This window comes from Spermophilus citellus (assembly GCF_964194105.1).
Source record: "Spermophilus citellus genome assembly, contig: SCAFFOLD_433, whole genome shotgun sequence".
In the NCBI taxonomy this organism is placed as follows: domain Eukaryota; kingdom Metazoa; phylum Chordata; class Mammalia; order Rodentia; family Sciuridae; genus Spermophilus; species Spermophilus citellus.
This window is the reverse complement of record NW_027672748.1, coordinates 106956-126277: the sequence shown is the minus strand read 5'-3', so window position 1 is coordinate 126277 and position 19322 is coordinate 106956. Positions and strand designations below refer to the sequence as shown.

The 19322-nt window shown below is 35.6% G+C and overlaps 1 protein-coding gene across 1 annotated transcript; it reads right to left on the bottom strand.

The window, feature by feature from the left end:
• Positions 1 to 1232: 1232 nt before the first annotated feature.
• LOC308640656 (uncharacterized protein) lies at positions 1233 to 18729 on the bottom strand (the record flags this gene model as incomplete). The annotated part of the gene is made up of 5 exons (XM_081312461.1): positions 1233 to 1441; positions 2542 to 2665; positions 17879 to 18024; positions 18469 to 18583; positions 18700 to 18729. The coding sequence occupies 5 exons, from the start codon at positions 18727 to 18729 to the stop codon at positions 1422 to 1424; spliced, it is 435 nt and encodes a 144-aa protein (XP_081168587.1). The 3' UTR covers positions 1233 to 1421.
• Between the last annotated feature and the right edge of the window lie 593 nt (positions 18730 to 19322).

The following is a 19322-nucleotide window of genomic DNA, read 5'->3' as shown; positions in this document are numbered from 1 at the left end:
GTTCAACAATAACTAGAAAGCAACATTAAAAATGGGTTGCCCAGGGGTTGGGGTTGGGGTTGTAGCTCAGTTGTAGAGTGTTTGCCTAGCATGTGTGAGGCGCTGGGTTTGATTCTCAGCACCACATTTAAAAAATAAAGATATCATGTCCATCTACAATTAAAAATATTTTTTTTAAAAAAAACAGGTTGCCCAATACTGTGGGGAGCCATTCTGACACGTGATTGGGTGACTCCCGTTAAGGGCCTGAGGCGCTCTGGCTGTGTCGGAGCTTACAATGATATGTCTGAAATAATTAAGAAATCAGAAAAAGAACACTCAGATTTGAAAAGATTTGTATCCAATGCTTTTGGCCTCTTTAACTGTTAGGCTTTTCATATGCAAAGTCCATTTACCTAAAATAATTTTCTTCCAATTATGTTAAATAACTATGAAACAGAATGACCTACAGTACAAACATAAGTATGTATAAGCGCATATATTATATATATATATATATATATATACACACACACACACACACTTATACATATATGTACACACATACACAGAGATAGACTAATTCTGCTCAGGAAAAAAAAAAAACTTAATGAACAAAACATTTAATGGATTTTTGGACAACACATAATCTATACTTCCAAATAAAAAGGTATTTTCTGAACACATGATCAAATCATAAAATCTGGGAAAAATTTATATAAAAGACTGGAAAAATTATCTCATCTCCTTTTTCTCATTTTACTGTTATTTCTTTGCAGCATTTCCCCGTTTATATGTGTTTATATTAACATACAGTTCATCAACATTTAAATCTTAGTTTCTGCTTTTTTTTCCCACTTCACATTTAATTGTGAGCATTTTCTGTACCTCAAAGCTTTGAAATAAATAAATCTGCCTACTATTCCATTAATCGAACATACAATAACCCCTAAATGAATTATGTTGTGCTAAGTCTTCAATCTAATACACTGTTCCATTGAAAAACATTACCAAAATCTTCAAAGCATAGTTATTTCTTTAAGATAGATTACTAGACATATATGCTACATAAAAGGATATTTATCTACCCTATCCCACCTTTTATCCCACTTTTAAGACTTCTAATACATATGAAACTACTGGTCAGGATGGCTGTAAGAATTACCAGTTCTACCAAATGCACCCACACTAAATTATTTTATAAGGTTAGTTTGACTTAAACCACTAATTTGTGTTTTAGCAACTGAAAAAGAAAAGGGGGGGGGGCAGTGACTATATAAAATAATCCTTGTGCTTATGTGCTAAGGTATAAGTAAGTTAATTTACTCACAACAAGAGCAGTTCTCCAAAAGAAAATGACAAAGGATACAATCCCAAAGAAAACAGTGAAAACTACAGGCTTCCATGGTAGTCCATAAAAATCAGTTCCAGGTTGAGTATCATCAGGCAATGTAGTAAACAGCTGAAACAGACAAATTAGAAGAAATGGGAAACCTTAAATTTATAACAAAACAGTCACAAAGAATCATGGCAATTCTAAACCAACGTCCTCATCAGAAATCCACCTCCTCAATATTTTCCAATAGCTTCTTCAAGAGAGAGGATACTGGCAGTCTCATATTTTTTGTTTGCTTGCAGTGTTTTCAAGTATAATGAATCTAAATACTTTTTAAAAAATATTTATTTATGTATCTTTAGGTTTAGGGTGGACACATTGTTTTGTTTTTATATGGTGCTGAGGATCGAACCCAGTGCCTCATGTATGCTAGGCAAGCGCTCTACCACTGAGCCACAACCCCAGCCCGAATCTAAATACTTTAAATTGAGCATACATTTCCAGTTTGTAACAGGCCCTATATCATCACATTGTCTAACACCTGGCTAGAATCCCTCTGGATCATTCTTTTCTCTTAGATAACCTGGTTTTTATAATTTAAAAAATTCTTTTAAGACAAATACTTAAATATATGAAAGAACTAATTAATTTTATGGCAACAAATAAAAACAATGATGATATATGTATAAGATTTTAAATCTTACTTCCATTCCACTCTTATATAAACAGATAAGTGACATGTAATTTCAGACAACTCTTGAAAACTGGCTTAGATAAACTTCTCTGAATTTAACATCCTTCTATAAAATTCAAAGCCTAATTTTAAATGGTTGCTCAAAGGCAGTGCAGTAAACACCTGCCTACTCTTCCCTGTTTTCACCGCCCTCTACAAGTAATAGGAGATAACTGTCATTTGGGCCCAATTCCCCAGCAGTCTCTGTAGGGAAAAGACCTGTAGTAACGTTAGCTGTTTGGATTGTTGGCTGCATTTCGGAACATACCATGAGGTTGTCACCTCTATTCCATCAAAAAAAAAAAAAGTGCAAGTGGGGAAAGCTCAAGTACACTCTCACCAGCCTCACTTAACAATACAGTCACGTCCTGCCTGCCTTGGGCCTGACACACTCCATTTCTCCGTTGCTGCGACAGTCAGTGCACCCACTCTGCCAGAACTCAGCCACCCGCCTGCCAGAGCTGGGGTCCCTCCCTGTAAATAGGACCGTCACCTCCAGTAGCTTGGCTATGAGGGCTGCGTAGAGCACCGACAGGGGTCCCAGGAGCTCCGGGTCCCCCGGGGAAGCAGTGACAGAAGGCACAGTGGCAGGTACTGAGTCCATGGTGTAGGGACAGCTGAGCAGAAGCGACGCTTCCCTGCAGAACAGCACAGGACCCTCTCTTTCGCCGTTTCCTACTTCGGTAGGACCCAGCGCAGGGGGCGGGTACTGGGAGTGAACTTTGCCTTCCTCCACCGCAGTGCAGTGCTTTCCGCCCAACGCACATAGAACGCGTCATCAGAAGAAGCCCCTGGGTGGACTGCAGTGAGCAGAGGGAGGATGCCGAGGGGCGGGGCCGGGAGCGGAAAGAACCATCTGCGGAGCCCGGCGGGGGACAGCGGGAGGAGCGGAAGAGTCCAAATGAAAGGACTCCAGAAGGAAAGAGGCTCACCTGTCCCCTGAACTGGGAGAGGACCTGCGATTTAGAAGGCCCTGGAGGAAGCCAGGGAACTAGCAGAAGGGGATTATAGGCAGAGACTAGGAAAAAGGAGAAAGTCAGGCCTCCCAGCCCTTCCCAGAGCAAAACCCTTTTGTCAATGTGTTGAGACACCAGGTACCTGCCCCAAAAGTGCAGACAGAAGAGGAGAAGCTTCTCCTGCTCCCTTCTAAAGGACTATTGCTCGGTCTGGGCTTTCCTTCCCTGCTCACTCCAGTCCTGTTACTTTCTCCAATTGTGGATGACACTCTTTTTAAAAAGCCTTACCCTAAGGAATCATGTCATTATCACCCCACGCCGGTGGCTTCATTTCTGGATGCCACATTTTAAGGTTGCATGACTTGTGGAAAAGAACAGAATCATGAATAGCCCCCGAAAAGCACGTGCTAAAAATTGAAGAAACTGGGGACGTTTAACTTGGGGAGGGAATGAACATCTGTGGATCTTTAAAAATCTGTCGTCAAGTTGAATATAGTCAATTCAAAAGAACAAGAATAAGCAGGAAAGCACTGAAAAAGAAGAGCAATGAAGGGTACAGGGAGGGCAGACTATATAATTAATTCATGTACCCTCGTCCAAGCCCAGGAATACATAGAGATTGTGGGACAGAATAGAGAATCCAGAAACAGAACCAACTGGACATTTGGGGTACAATAAAAGTTAGTTTGGGGAAAATAGACTTTCTAATAAGTAGCGTTACCACATGAAAAATTATAAAATTGGATTTTTCTCTACTTATTCAAAAGATAAACTACAAATGGATAAGAAACATGAATGTAAAAATAGAAAATAAACAAGTACTAGAAAATATTGGGTGAAATTTTCTATGTATTATGAGTGGGCAAAAACCTGCCTCATTGAAAAAATCTTTCCTGGATGTATCTAAACCTGCTACACACACACACACACACACACACACACACACACACACACACAGTTTGACAATGACAACCTGAGAAAAAATATTTGCAACATATTATTGTCCAAAAAATCATGTTCCTGAAATATAAAGAACATTATAAATAAAATGGCCAGCAAACCTATACAAAAATGGGCTGAAGAAATAAACACATCTCAGGAAAAGAAATGCAAATAGCTATAGCATATGGAAACATGCTCTGCTTAGCTCATAATGAACAAAATACAAATTAAACCACACCAAGATACCATTTCTCACTTGCATTGGCAAGATCCAAACGTTTGACAACATACTCAGTAGGTGAGAGAATGTGGGGAAATACAAATTCTCAGACACTGCTGATAAGTATACAAAATGATACAACCTTTATGAATGAGATTTGGCAACATCTCCCAAAACTGCTTGTATATATACCTATTAACTCAACAATCCCACTTTTTTTTTTTTTTTTTTTTTTTTAGTGAGAGAGGGGGGGGGAGAGAGAGAGAGAGAGAGAGAATTTTTAATATTTATTTTTAGTTCTCGGCGGACACAACATCTTTGTTGGTATGTGGTGCTGAGGATCGAACCCAGGCCGCAAGCATGCCAGGCGAGCCACATCCCCAGCCCCACTTTTTTTTTTTTAACTTTTTCAGTGCTGGGGAAGGGTATCTAGGGCAAGTGCTCTACTGCTGAGCTATAGTCCCCCAGCCCTAACTTCTAAAGATACTGGGAATACAACAACAAATGTTTAAAACTTGTATTTACAAAACTATGTTATTCAAGCATTAATTATAATAATACAAGATGGTCACAAAAGGCTGAAACAACCGTCATCAATGAAAGTTGTTGAATAAACCAAAGAAGAAAGAAAATAATTTTAAATACCGCTAAAAGCTGGTTTCCAGAATACATTTTTTAAAAATGAAGTAGAGAAAAATATTTATAGAATACTATTTGTATCTTAGAAAGTGAAAAAAGATGAATATATTATTTCTTATAGCTTTGAGGTAAAATTGACATGCAATAAATTACATGTATTTAAAGTGTGCAATTTGATAAATTTTACATGAAATTATGAAATCACCATTATAATCAATATACACATCCTTTACATCCAAAAATATTCTCATTCTCTAGGTAATTCTGCCCTTTGTCACCCTTCCTTCTTGCCCCCCACTTTCTCATTCCTCCAGCAAAACGTCTATCTTAATAGATTGCTTTGTATTCCTCAAGTTTTATGTGTATGGGATAATATATTGTATTTTCTATGGCTTCTCTTATTCAGCATAATTTGAGATTCATCTACATCAGTTTATCTATCATCTATTTTTATTGCTGAGTAGCATTTCATTATATGTACGTACCACAATTTGTCTATCATCTATTGATAGACATTTGGATTTTTTTTCCAGTTTGGGGCTTTTACAAATAAAATAGCCAATAACACTGATATAAAATTCCTCCTATTGCTATATAACTTATCTTTTCTTTGGAAAAGAATGGTTGGATATGACTGGTGTATGTTTACCTTTTTAAGAAGGTGATTCTACCACTTTATATCCCCACCAGCTGTGTACCCATCCAGTTCCTCCATCTCTTCTCCAACCACTCAGCACAATTGTCTTTAATATTAGATATTTAATAAGTGTGTAGTGGTAACTCTTATGCTTCAAAATTGCATTTCCCTGATAATTATGTCAAGCATTTTTAATGTATTTACTATCTGTTTATCTTCTTTGATGAAGTGTTATTTTACAGGACTATATTTTTTCTAATGAGTTCTAAGAGTTCTTCATATATTCTTGATGCAAGTCTTGATAAATGCTTTACAGTAATTTCCTCCCAGCTTGTGTTTTGTCTATTTCATTCACTTCAAAGTGTATTTTGAATTACAGAGGTTTTAGTTTGATGAATCCCACATTGTCAAATCCTTTTTAATGCTTTTGTTGTCAAATTTAAGAAATCTTTGCCGAATCTAAGTTCAACAAAAATTTTTCTCTTATTTTTTTCCTAGGTTTTGTAGTTTTGAGTTTAATATTTAAGTCTGTGAGTTAATTCAGGTGTCTAATGCAAGGCATGGATCAATATTTTGCATATAAATATGCAGTAATTTCAGTACCATTTGCTGAAAAAACTTTCCATTCTCTACTTGTCTTTCCATCTTTGTTAATGACTGCTGCCATATATATTGTGTATCTATCTCTGAATTCTTGGCTCTGTTCCAATGTTTTGTCTGCAATCCTGATTACTGTGGCTTTAGAATATATTTTTTTCTTTTTTTCCTCTTCGTATGGTACTAGGGATTGAACACAGGACCTTGCATATGCTAGGCAAGTGCTCTACCACTGAGCTACATCCCCAGCCCTAGATTAAGTCTTGAAGCCACGTATTCTAGGTCTGTTGCAATCAGCTTGTCATTTTCTACAAAACTCTGCAGGGATTTTGATTGGAATAATGTTGACTCTGGTGATTAAACTGGGATGAATGGACACCTTAGTCTTCTGACTCATAAATTAGGTATATCTCTCCATTTAGGTTCTCTTTAATTTCTATCAGCAATATTTTATAGTTTTTAATATATACATTTTAGTTTTTGCCATGTTTATGTTTAAATACTTCATATTTTTATTCTATTGTACATGGAAATCTTTAAAATTTCAATTTCTAATTTTTCATTGTTAATATATAGAAAATATAATTGCTTTTAGATGTAAATTTTATCTGTCAACCTTACAATAGCTTTTTTCTAGATCATACCAGATTGTATCTATATATATTCATGTTATCTGAAAATAAAGAGAATTTTATTTCTTCCTTTCCAATCTGAGTGCATTTTATTTCTTTTTCTTGCCTTAGTATACTAGCTATTTCCTTACTGCACCCCAGTACAATGCTGAATAGATGTAATGAGAGTGGACATCTCTGTTTGGTTTCTGATCTTGGGGAAAAGTATTCAATTATCAACCATTAAGTATGAGGTTAGCTGCATTTTTTCAGAGGATGTTTTAAGCTCCCTTCCATTCCTAGTTTGTTGTTTGTTTTTCTACATCAATAATCAATGCTGAGGGGCTGGGGTTGATACTCAGTGGTAGAGCACTTGCCTAGCATGTGTGAGGCAATGGGTTTGATTCTCAGCACCGCATATAAATAAGTGAGTCAAATAAAAGTCAATCAAAATCTAAAAAAATGTTTAAATAATAATCAGGGCTGATTTTTTTTTTACATTTCGATGGGATTTATTGTCACCTACTTGTACATGCACACAAAATAACAATATAATTTGGCCAATATTACTCCCCAACATTTCCCCCCTCTGCTATATTTTTTAAATGCTTGTTTTGTATCTCTTGAGCTAAACACAAAGACTGTGCTTTTAGGTACATCAATGTGGTAAATTTCATTGATTTTCAAATGTTAAATAAATTTTGGATTCTTGACATAAATCCCCATCATCAGTCTAGTTTTTGTCTATGATGTATTTTCCTTTTAAATATTGTTGTATTTGACTTAAATTTTTGTTTAGAATTTCTGTACAGATTCATTGGAGATCCCATGAGAGGTATGTGGCTTCCGTTTCTTGTTATATCTTTGTCTTGGTTTGGTGTAGTGATAACACTGGCTTCATAGGAGAAATATTTCCTTGCTTTAATATTCTACAAGGGTTTAGTATTACTAATACTATTAGGAATTAGTATCATTTCTTCTTCACAGGTTTAATTGGATCACCAATAAAGCTATCTGGGTCTTATATTTTTTTCTTTGTAGAAAGGTTTTTACCTATACCTTCAATTTCTTTAATAGTCAACAAGGTTTATGAAATTGTCTGTTTTTCTTGAGTGAACTTTTGCAATTTGTGGCTTAAATAGAATTTCTTCATTTCATCTAAATTGTCAAGTTAATTAACATAAACTGTTCATAATATCCCCATTATCAGTCTAGTATCTGTGAAATCTGTAGCTATATCCCTTCTCTGATTGCGGATATTGGTAATCTGTGTCTCCTCTTTTATTTCCCTCACTAGATGTTGATCAATTTTATTCATCTTAAAGAACTAGCTTTGGGTTTCATTGATTTTCTCTTATTTTCCTTTTTTAAAATTTTACTGACTTATGGTCTTTATTATATCTTTTTTTCTTGCTTACTTGGAGATTAACTTATTTTTCCTTTTCTAGTTTCTCATAGTAGGAACTAAAGTCAATGACTGGAGACTTCTTTTTTAATAAAGCTATCTTGGGCCTGGTAGTGCTATAAATTTTCCAATAACACTTTAGTGACATTGCACAAATGGATATGTTGTTTTCAGTTTTATTCAACTCAAAATATGAATTTCTTCTCTGATTTATTTGACTCAAAAATTATTTAGCAGTGGGGGCTAAGGTTGTAGCTCAGTGGTAAAGTGCTTGCCTCACATGTGTGAGGCACTGGGTTCAATCCCCAGCACCACATAAAAATAAATGTACTGTGTTGTTCATTTATACCAATATATATATGTATATATATATGTATTTAGCAGCCTGGCACTTAAGTTTTCAAATATTTGAGAATTTTCCAGATTTTTCCATTATTGATTTCTCATTTTATTGTGTTCAGAGAATAAGCTTTGCCTGACTTTGAATACTTTTATATTTACTGATAATTTTTTTAAGATCCAGAATATAGTTTATCTTGGTAAATGTTCCATGTGCACTAAGCTCCTTGGGGGTTTTCTATAATTGTCAATTAATTTCAAATGGATGGATTGATTATGTCATTCACACTTTCTACAACCTTACTTTTATTTTTCATTTTCTGCCAATTGCTGAGGAGAGGATATTGAAATCTCTAAATGTAATCTATAGGATTCATCATTTTCCTCATAATTCTATCAATTTTTATACTTCATGTATTTTGAAGGTCTAATATTAAAAGTACAAGCATTTAGGCTTATTATATAATCTTGACTGATTCGTTTATCATTAGGAAATAACTTTCTTTAGTCCTGATGATATATTTTGCCCCACAACCTCTTTTGGTTTAATGTAGCTACTCCAGATTTCCTTTGACTAGTGTTTAACATGAGATACCTTTTTCAATCATTTTAATTTTGACTTCTTTGTGTCTTTCTATTTACAGTGTTATTCCCTTAGACATCTATTTGGGTCTTGCTTCTTTAGGCAATATGACAATCTCTGTTTTTAACTGATATATTTAGATACTTTCCACTTAATAGGATTACTGCTGTGCATAGGTGTAAGCTTAATATAATCTTCTATTTGTTCCTTCTGTTCTTTGTTCTTTTTCTTTTCTTTTTGTCTTCTTTTGCAGAAATACCACTATCGGTATTTTTAGTGATTCCTCTATTGGCTTATTAAGCTATAACTCTGTTTTCTAATCTTAGTGCTTCAGGGTTTAGAATATACATCTTTAATTTGTCACAATCTACCTTCAGATGATACTATATTACTTCACATATTCAATAAGAACGTTACAACAGTTACTACCCTTCTGAGATTTATACTGTTGTCATGTATTTTACTTTACATGTTTTCTAAGTCCCATACTACACTGATATTTGTCTTTGAACAGTCAATGACTTTTTAAAATGTTCAAATAAGAAAAATTATTTTAAATATTTATGCACACAGTCACCATTTTCAGTGTTCTTTACTCCTTTATTCCATTATTTCCATCTGCTCTCTTGGTGCAAGTGTAGGGTGAATTCTTTCAGCTTGTATGTCAGTACAAGTCTTCATTTTAGAAAGATATTTCACTGGGCATGATATTATCGGCCAACATTATTACTCTTCAAATATATTAAAGGTATCACTCCACTATATTCTCTTATGCCTAATTTCTGACAAGAAATCTGATGTCATCCTTAGTTCTTCTCTACATAAATGTCTTCTCTAACTGCTAAGATTGCTCTTTATCACTGGTTTTGAGCAATTTATTTATGATATAATATACCTTGATATAGCTTTATTCATGCTTTTTGTACTCTAGTTCCATTTAATATCTTGGATCTGCAGATGTACAGTTTTCACAAATTTTTGAAAATTTTTGGCCATCATTTCTTAAAATATTTTTCTGAATACCTCTCATCGCTCAACTTGAAACTGTCCCACAGCTCACTGATGCTCTGGTTCACTTTTCTTTAACAGAAGAAATTTTCCCTGTGTTTCATTTGGGGTACTTCTCCTGCTATGTCCTCAAGTTCACTAACAATTTCATCACAATGCTTATTCTGGCATTAATCCCATCCCCTGTGTTTATCATATATTTTCAACTCTAGAAGTCTGATTTTCTTAAAATATATCTTCTATATCTCTTTTTACCTTTTTAACACACGAAATATAGTAGTAATAACTTTTAAAAAAATGCCATTACCTCATTCTAACATCTCCGCCAGTTCTCAGTTGGCTTTGATTGGATGATTCTTCTCCTCATCATTGTGGATTATATTTTTCTTGCTTCTTTGCATGCCTGGTAAGCTTTGATTCGATGCCATACATTACGAATTACTATTCTTAATATTTCATATACAATTAAATTACTGGAAACAATTTGATTCTCTTGGGTCTGAATATTTGTTAGGTATGACATAAATTGTAATAGTCAGTCCGAGGTAACACCCTTCTGATTATTCTACCCAACTTCCTTAGATAGTTTTTTCCAGGTGCTATTCTGGTCCCTGTGTTAGGACCTGTTCCTTCTAATCACTTAAGATTGTTTCTCTGACTTGCTAAGCAGTTTCATCACACTTATGTGCACATCAATACCCTGCTGAACACTCAGAGAGCCTTTCACAGATTTCCAGAATTGTCTCTCAATGTAGCAACCTTCTTTTGGTACTCCACCCTGTGAATTCTAGTCACTTTGGTTTTCCTGGAATCTCAGCACCATCTCTCAATTCATGGTATCCTCTGGTTCTGCCTGACTTCACCTTCTTTGTCATGGCTTGGGAATCTCTTAACATAGTAAAAGCTGGGACAACTAAAGAGCTCACAGCATTTGTTCCTTATGTTTCCAGAATCATTCTTTGTTGCTTGATCTTCAATGTTGCTGGATCTTCAAATTTTATCTGTTTGTGGGGTTTTTTTCATATTTATTTTAGTTGTTTCAGTTGGGAAGGTGAAGCCAGTACCTATATAAAGCTATCATGGCTAGATGTAAAAATCATTTGCGTTTCTTTTTCTTTTTATGATTGAACACATGGCCTCATGTATGGTAGGCAAGTGCTCTACCACTGAGCTACATATCCCTTTTCTCATTTGCTTATTTTTTTTAATAGCAGAATACATAATGAAATAAATTTTAAAAGTTAACTATAAAAGAGAGTAACATCAGGGTAGACAGAACTGGGACAAAAGCTAGAGTTCTTTCAAAATCAGGCAGGAGAATCACAAGTTCAAAGCTAGCCTCAGCAACTTAGCAAGTCCCTACGCAACTTAGTGAGAACTATCTCTAAATAAAAAATAAAGAGGCTAGGTATGTGGCTCAGTGGATAGGAGCCCTGGGTTCAATCACCAATACCAGAAAACAGAAACAACTTATTTTTACAAATTAACTTTGGCTCTTCTAAATATTTAAATAATTGTAAAATAAACCAAAAAAAATCTTTAAAAAGTAACACCTAAATATTGAAAGCAAAAATGAAACAACCTGTGATATCATATTGGTGACAAACCACAGAAATGAATTATTTCAAACATACCTTAGTGGGATATAGCTTAAAGACAAGAGAATTTCATTTCATTTCAGGAATACATTCCTGAAAGTATTTTAAATAACATAAATATAGTCGTGTGTTGCTTAATGATGGGAATAAATTCTGAGAAACACATCTTAGGCAATTTTAGTGTGTAAACATCATTGAGTATACTTATACAAACCTAGAAAATATAGCCATTTCCACACGTAGGTATTCATATATGGTATATCATCGCTTTGGGGATAAAAACCTATAAGATATTATTATACTGAATTCTGTAGACAATTGTAACATTGTAAATGTTTATATATCTAAACATATCAAAACACAAAAAAGATATTAAAAATACTAGGTGACAAGAATTTTTTAGCTCCATTATTATGCACTAATGAACAAAATGTCATTAAGTGGCACAAGACTGTAAACAATTATATTGATGTCATTGAAAACTGGAACTCCAACATCAGAGAAAGAAAACACAAATCTAAGATAGATGAAGTGAAGTAAAATCTCTCTAGCATCCTGAATTTTCATGGGAATTATCTAAATGACATGATGAAAAATCCCCATATATTTCTGAGCTTTGTTCACTAAAAAGGCCTACAAATGACAGTCAATTTGAGCAATAAGCAATCTTAGTACTTGGAATGTAGCCTCTAAATATCATTTCCTATTGAAAGGAACCAAAGTTCTTTTAGAGAAATAGTTCCTTCAAGGTCTGGACAGGGAATGTTTAAGATGAACTTGGAACATCTCTCATAGTTCAAAAGCAAGGGAAATAGGTAAGAATGACCACTAGGTGGTGGCAAAGGGTCCCAGGAGCCAAGATAAAGAGGCCTCTACAAGGCAAAAGGGGGAGAAATTGAGCATCAGGTAAGAACAATTACTATTCCTAACTAGATTAAACACACCAAATATTTTTAAATGCATGACATCAGACTGACTCTTAAATAAAAGTTAAAAAGATTTCAAAAGCCCCTTTGGGTATCATTTGATAATGCTAGAATAATACCTTACTATTCTGAAAAGTGTTTAAATGAAGAAAAGGAATCAAATGTTTATCTCCTGCCTTAACTATACAAACCAAATATCTGTGTAAAGAATAATCAATCATAGCCAGGCGCCGTGGCACACACTTGTAATCCCAGTAGCTTGGGAGGCTGAGGAGGGAAGATAGCAAGTTCAAAGTCAGCCTCAGCAAAAGCGAATTGCTAAGCAACTCAGTGAGACCCTGTATATAAATAAAATACAAAATAGGGCTGGGGATATGGCTCACTAGCCAAGTGCCCCTGAGTTTAATCCCCAGTACCAAAAAAAAGAAAGAATAATCAATCATAAATTTTTATTTGTATAGGCATCCCAGCCTTTAAATGAAGAAAAATCCCAGCAACTCAGACCATTGCTATTTTGCAACCTGTAATATATTAGCAAATCTCACCAAGGTCACTGTTGACTAGTAGTCAACATCAAAGGAGAGGACATGCAGATGTCAATGCAATATTTCCTATTAAGTTTTCATAAGAAACAGAATTGAACCTAAATCTGACTACCAATTTCCAAGAAATATAAAGCAACAGAGAGAGGCTGAGGTTGTTAGCTCAGCACTTGCCTAGAATGCATGGAGCCCAAGGTTCAATCCCCAGCACGACCAAAAAAAAAAAAAAAAAGGCAATAGAGAAAACAGGTTAAATTGTTGTACCAGGGGGATATCATTTATTCACCCAAACTACAATATATCCTAGAAGTCCCACAAACATTTTTTTTCAATTATTGCAAAAAGTTACAACAAAAGGAGAAATCAATAGAGAGTAACTTATGAGACTTATTCTCCCACTGAAAGCAACCAGAAAGTTGGAATATATATATATATATATATATATATATATATATATATATATATATATATATATATATATATTGGTACCAGGGATTGAACTCAGGAGCACTTGATCACTGAGCCACATCCCCAGTCTCAGCCCCATTTTGTATTTTATTTAGAGACAGGGTCTCACTGAGATACTTAGCACCTCACTTTTGGCTTTGAACTCGTGAACCTCCTGTCTCAGCCTCCCGAGCCACTAGGATTAAGGCATGTGCCACCATGCCCAGTCAAAATATATTTTTAAAAAGCTATTTTTCAGATAGAAAGCCACAAGGGACATGCAACTGTCACCCCTAAGAGCAGGAGAACAAATAGGTGAGCATTCTACCTGGAGGCACCCTCTAGACCTCAGTTTGGCGAAGGGGAACCCAAATGGGGCATAACAGTCTCACTGAGGAGAGAGAGACCAGAGTTCCAGGAGATTAAGCAGCCAAAAATTTGTAGAGAAAACTACCAGAAAGATGGGAGCCACAAAGAAAAAGAGTTCCAGAAATCTGCATGGAGGTGGTCTTCAGTTTGGGGCTACATTCTAAGCAGTACCTGCGAGGGCCAAGAACAACTATAAGCTAACCAATCCCACAGTTGGCACTGAGCTGGGAGAAGTCTGGATTCCAGCTAGCCAGAGAGAGTCGACCTACAAAAACAGTATGGTCAACAAGCTCATTAAGAAGTATTTGATCCAGGCATCATGGCACATGTCTGTAATCCCAGCAACTCAGAAGGTTGAGGCAGGAGGATCCCAAGTTTGAGGCTGGCAACTTATCAAGGGCCTAAGCAAGTTAGTGAGACCCTATCTCAAAAGAAAAAAAAAAGTTCACTTAATATCATTAATTATCAGGAAATAAACTCACAAAGACATACCCACTAGAATGGCCCAAGTGCTAGTGAAGATGAAGTCAAGTGGAAGTCTCCTAAATTGCTGGTGGAAGTATAAAATGATTGTGGTCATTTTTTAGCATGGCTTGACAGTATCACATAAGATAAAAACATACATTAAACGTAGGAGGCAATTGCACTCCCAGATATGAGTCCACTTATAGTGGCATATATATGAAATAGTACTGTAGGAAAAATGAATCTATAGTTTAAAAAAAAAAGTTATCAGTGGTTGCCTGGAACAGGTGGTGAAGGAACTCACTGGGAAGGATCCCAAGGAAACCCCTTTTCTAGTGAAAAAACTGTTCTATATCTTGATTATGGTAGTTTTTACATGGGTATCTACATTTGTTAAAACTCAGAGTGTGCTTGCTTTGGCAGCACATATACTAAAATTGGAACAATACAGAAAAAATTAGCATGGTCCCTGAGCAAGGATGACACCCACATTTGTGAAGCATTCCATAGTTTTGTGGAACCAACCCTTCAGCAGATGAATGGATAAAGAAACTGTGGTACATATATGAAATGGAATATTACTTATAGCATTAAAAGAGAAAAAAATTATGGCATCTGCGGGTGAATGGGAATATCAGGTTAAGGGAAGTAAGCCAATCCCAAAAACCAAAAGCTGTATGTTCTCTCTGAAAGTGGATGCTGACCCATAATGGGGGTGAGGTGGGTGGTAAGGGGCATGGAAAGAATGGAGGAACTTTGACTGGGCAAAGGGGAGGTAGGACAGGTGAGGGGGCATAGGGATAGGAAAGATGGTGGAATGAGATGAACCTCATTACCCGAGGTACATGTAGGACTACACATGTGTTGTGTACAACTAGGAAAAGTTTTGTTCCATTTATATACAATGAATCAAAATGCATTCTGCTATCATGTATAACCAATTAGAACAAATTAAAAAAAAACTCACTGATATTGGCTATCAAGGAATTACTGTTAAGTTGGGTGATGGCCCGTGGGTTCATTATACTATTCTCTATGCTTTTCTTTAAAGCTTTAAAATTTATTTTTTAACTAGTACATAGAAACAAACATTATAATTATTGAAGTAGGTAACATGACATTTTGATGCATGTATACACTATGTAACGTTTAAATCAGTTAAATATATCTACCTCCTCAAACATCATTTCTCTATGGTAAAACTTTCACAATCTTTTTTTCTAGTATTCTAAAATATACAGTATGTTATGGTTACCTATAGTCCCCTACTATTCTCTCTGCTCTTATTTGAAAGTTTCCATGATAAAAATACTAAAAATAATTTTTAAATTAAGATATAACTTCAAATATTTAAAGAATTTCTATGTAGAAAAGAATTCAATTTTATAGAGGAAATCATGTGGAGAAAAATTTGGAGTCAATACAAGGATGAACTAGACAACAGAAGAACAGATAGTCTTGTAAGAGAGTGACTCATGCTAGGAAATACTGGTGTACAGGCCTCATAACTACTCGTCAGGGCCACAGTAAAGAAAATTACAGCAATGAGTGAGAAACTAGACTAACAGCCTTCCAAGGTTTCTTCTAACACTAAGATTCTACTAAGATTCCATTGATCAATGAATCTGATTGGTGCACATCTCCCAAACACATCAGAGTCTATTACTCTCCAGTCCTATCAGATATCATACTACTTGTTTAAGATTTTACATTGACTTGTTCATAATTTTTGCATATATTTGTGAAGTCCTTTTCTTAAGGCTTTCAAAAATCACAATTATTCCTTACACCTGTTAGACTCTTTTAGTCCTCGCACAATGTCCTGTACATACTGGGCCATCAAAATGCCTTTTTGAAATCTTTCAAATCAGTCTCCTAACATTGTGCCTCTTCTTTGCCACTCACATCTATGTCTTACCTATCACCGTACAATCACTGACCATACCTGCACCACATTCGTGTCCCCCGACCTAGACCTAGAGGAGGGCTGTGTGCATACCTAAAAATATGAATAAAGAAATCCTTCCCATATCGTGAGGCTGTTAACTTTCCAAGTGATGCTTATTCATTCTGATAATCAAATTATGACTGTGGAAGACTGCTTTAATCACTGGAAATATCATTATTCTAACTGCCTGGCTTATACATACCCCTTACCCAGGTGGCTGCCACCATCATGAACAAACATGGAGCCAACTGAAAAATGATTTGTTTCTCCCCACCACATCTTTTCCACCCTGGTGGTCTTTCCTCCCCAGGTATATTCATTGTCTTTATATCACCTTCTGACTGCCTACATGAGAATTATGGGGTGCGTGGGGGTAAAACCCTTCAAAATGCCAGACACCTCACCAGACACTTTACCTTGTCAAATCATTTAATTCTTATGAGGGAGTAAGCATTATCTACATTTTTCAGATGATGAAAACTTTTTTCAAAAGTTTAGTTATTTGCCCAAACTTCTAAATAATAACCTTGGGATTTGAAACCAGATCTATCTGGCTTCAAAATCTATACATTTTACAAGGAAAACAACAACATCATCTTTCTTACACAAGCCTTGAAATAATACAATCTTCAGAAAACAAGTTCAGTTGAGGAGGATTACTGTCACAATGGCCCTAGGACCATCTTATCCTCCAACCTCTAAAAGCTTTCTCATTCCTATAATTAAACTCTAAAAGTCCAATATCAACAAATACCAATGGGGGGGAGGTAAGTCCTAAAATGCTTAGATAAGCTTCTAGACAGATTAAATATCTTGTTTGGATCATGATTTTCTTTAGAAAGATCAGCCTTAAGTGACTCTAAGAAACAGATCTAATCTAATTCCTTTCATTCTTAAAACTTTCTAAGGATCCCCACTATTAATGGTCTAATGCTACTTTGGCTCATGACTTCCTTTAAGATTTGCTGGCCTCTCCAACAGACCATCCCCTTCCAACTTCACACTTTACAACACCAACTATTCACATTCTCCTGCCCTCCCCAAATATCCTTTTCTTCATGTTTCCATTTCTCTGAACACATTTCTTCTGACTACCACCTTCCCCCTCAGTCTTCCACCCCAGCCTGTCTAATCAACAACAAACCACATGTCAGACTCCCTGTTTGCCCTTTGCCAGTGCTTCAAACACATCTCAACTACTTTATGACCTTATTGATCACCCTTCCAACCATAATAAATGCATTTATGGACAATAATGTTCTACCATCAAATAAATACCTCTCTTTCTACCATTATCTTACTGTGTTTTAAGTGAATGCCATTATCTCCCTGCCAGAAAGAAAGGTTCTGAGGGGAAGAACCAAGTTTTTACAGGTGTGCAAATGTCCAGCCTTGGTAGACAGCAAATCTTTCTCATGTGCTAAACCAAGTAGCCATTAAAGCCACACCCCTATGGCTTTTGTTTCAGGAGCTATCTACTCAAAGGGTCAGGAGTCATTTTCATAAAGACATTTTAAGTTCTTCACTTCATGACCAGAAGCCACTTAAAAACTAATAAATAATCAACATTCTAATTGAAGAAACTATGTCAAACTTACCATCTTAGACAAATAAAGCAAGAATGAATGTAACAAGAAAAGTATGCTGTCCAAAAGGGTGGCATCTGCTGGCTCTTCCACCTTTATCTCTAGTTGGTTTTCTGTATCAGCAGCATCAACAGGAGTACCTTCTGTTATAAGTAGCTCTAAAATTGAAAGGGGAAATGGCTATTTTATTTTATGCTATAGAATAAGAATTGTCTTTCTTCAGTTTCAATATCCATCGAGTGTTTCACTAAATATATGAGTCACAGTGCCTGGAATATGTCCCTCTCCTAAAGACAATTAACACAGAGAAGAAAACTTCAAAATCCTAATTAGAGCTGTCAGACCCTTCAATTATAAAATGAACACTTTCAATTTATCTGGTAGTATTTCTTCAAAAAGTTCAAATGAAGTTTGTTCACCCTGAGCATTATCTGTTTGACTATCTGCATGAGGATGGTTCTTCTGAGCCAAAAATTGTTCCTCAAGATCCATACTGTTTTCTGAGAATGCACTTTCAATGTGCTCTGAGTTTGCTACCATTGGTTTAGGTTCAGGTTCAACATCCTGGGAGACTTCAAGAAACTGTTCCACTTTTTCTATACCTTTCTCAGAATCTTCATTTGCAGAATCATACAATTCCAAAAATGCTAGAAATTCTTCTTCATTATAATCATCAAAATCATCTCCTCCACCATCAAAACAGACAAAATCTGTCTCCTGTAAGGAAAAGAAAACCATTAGTGTGTCAATAACAAAGTGTCACAAAAGCAAACTCATCCACCCTCCCAAATTCAGGATTGGTTCTAAAGAATCTTTGGGGTCAACCAGATTACCCTCCTCCAACCCCCATTGGCTAACTCCATCTATGGCTGAGTAAATCTGTCTTTTTCTAGACTACAGCGTTAGAAAGTCTATTATTTCTTTCTTTCTTTCTTTCTTTTTTTAACATGGGTCATATTCTTTAAAAAGCATAATGAGTAAAAATGGTGACAATTTGGTCTCCAACTGCCTGACTCTTGGGTCTCTCTCAATTTGCTCTGAACATAAGTAGGGAAAGGCAAGGTATCACTTATAGGATCCTCCAGCTCTTAATATCTACACCTATGTTTCAGAAATTTAACTCTTAATCATTTGCTCAGGAGAAGCTGGAAGATCCTGCAGCACTGAGAAAGATGAATCAGTTTTAAAGTATCTTACTGAGATACAAGTACATTTGATGGAATAAAGAATGATATTAAGGAGGCTCCTCACATTATTACCACAAGAACAAACTGAAAACAAGATTCAACAAGGTATACACCTTTCTCTTCATCAGGGTTTCACAGTCACTAAGATCTCTCTCAGGACTATCTATATATTTATCTAGTCTTCCTTCTTGCCACTAGTAAGCAAATTGATATAAAAGGAACCATAGTATGAGTGGAAATTTAAAAAAGAAATTTCCATCTCCTAATTA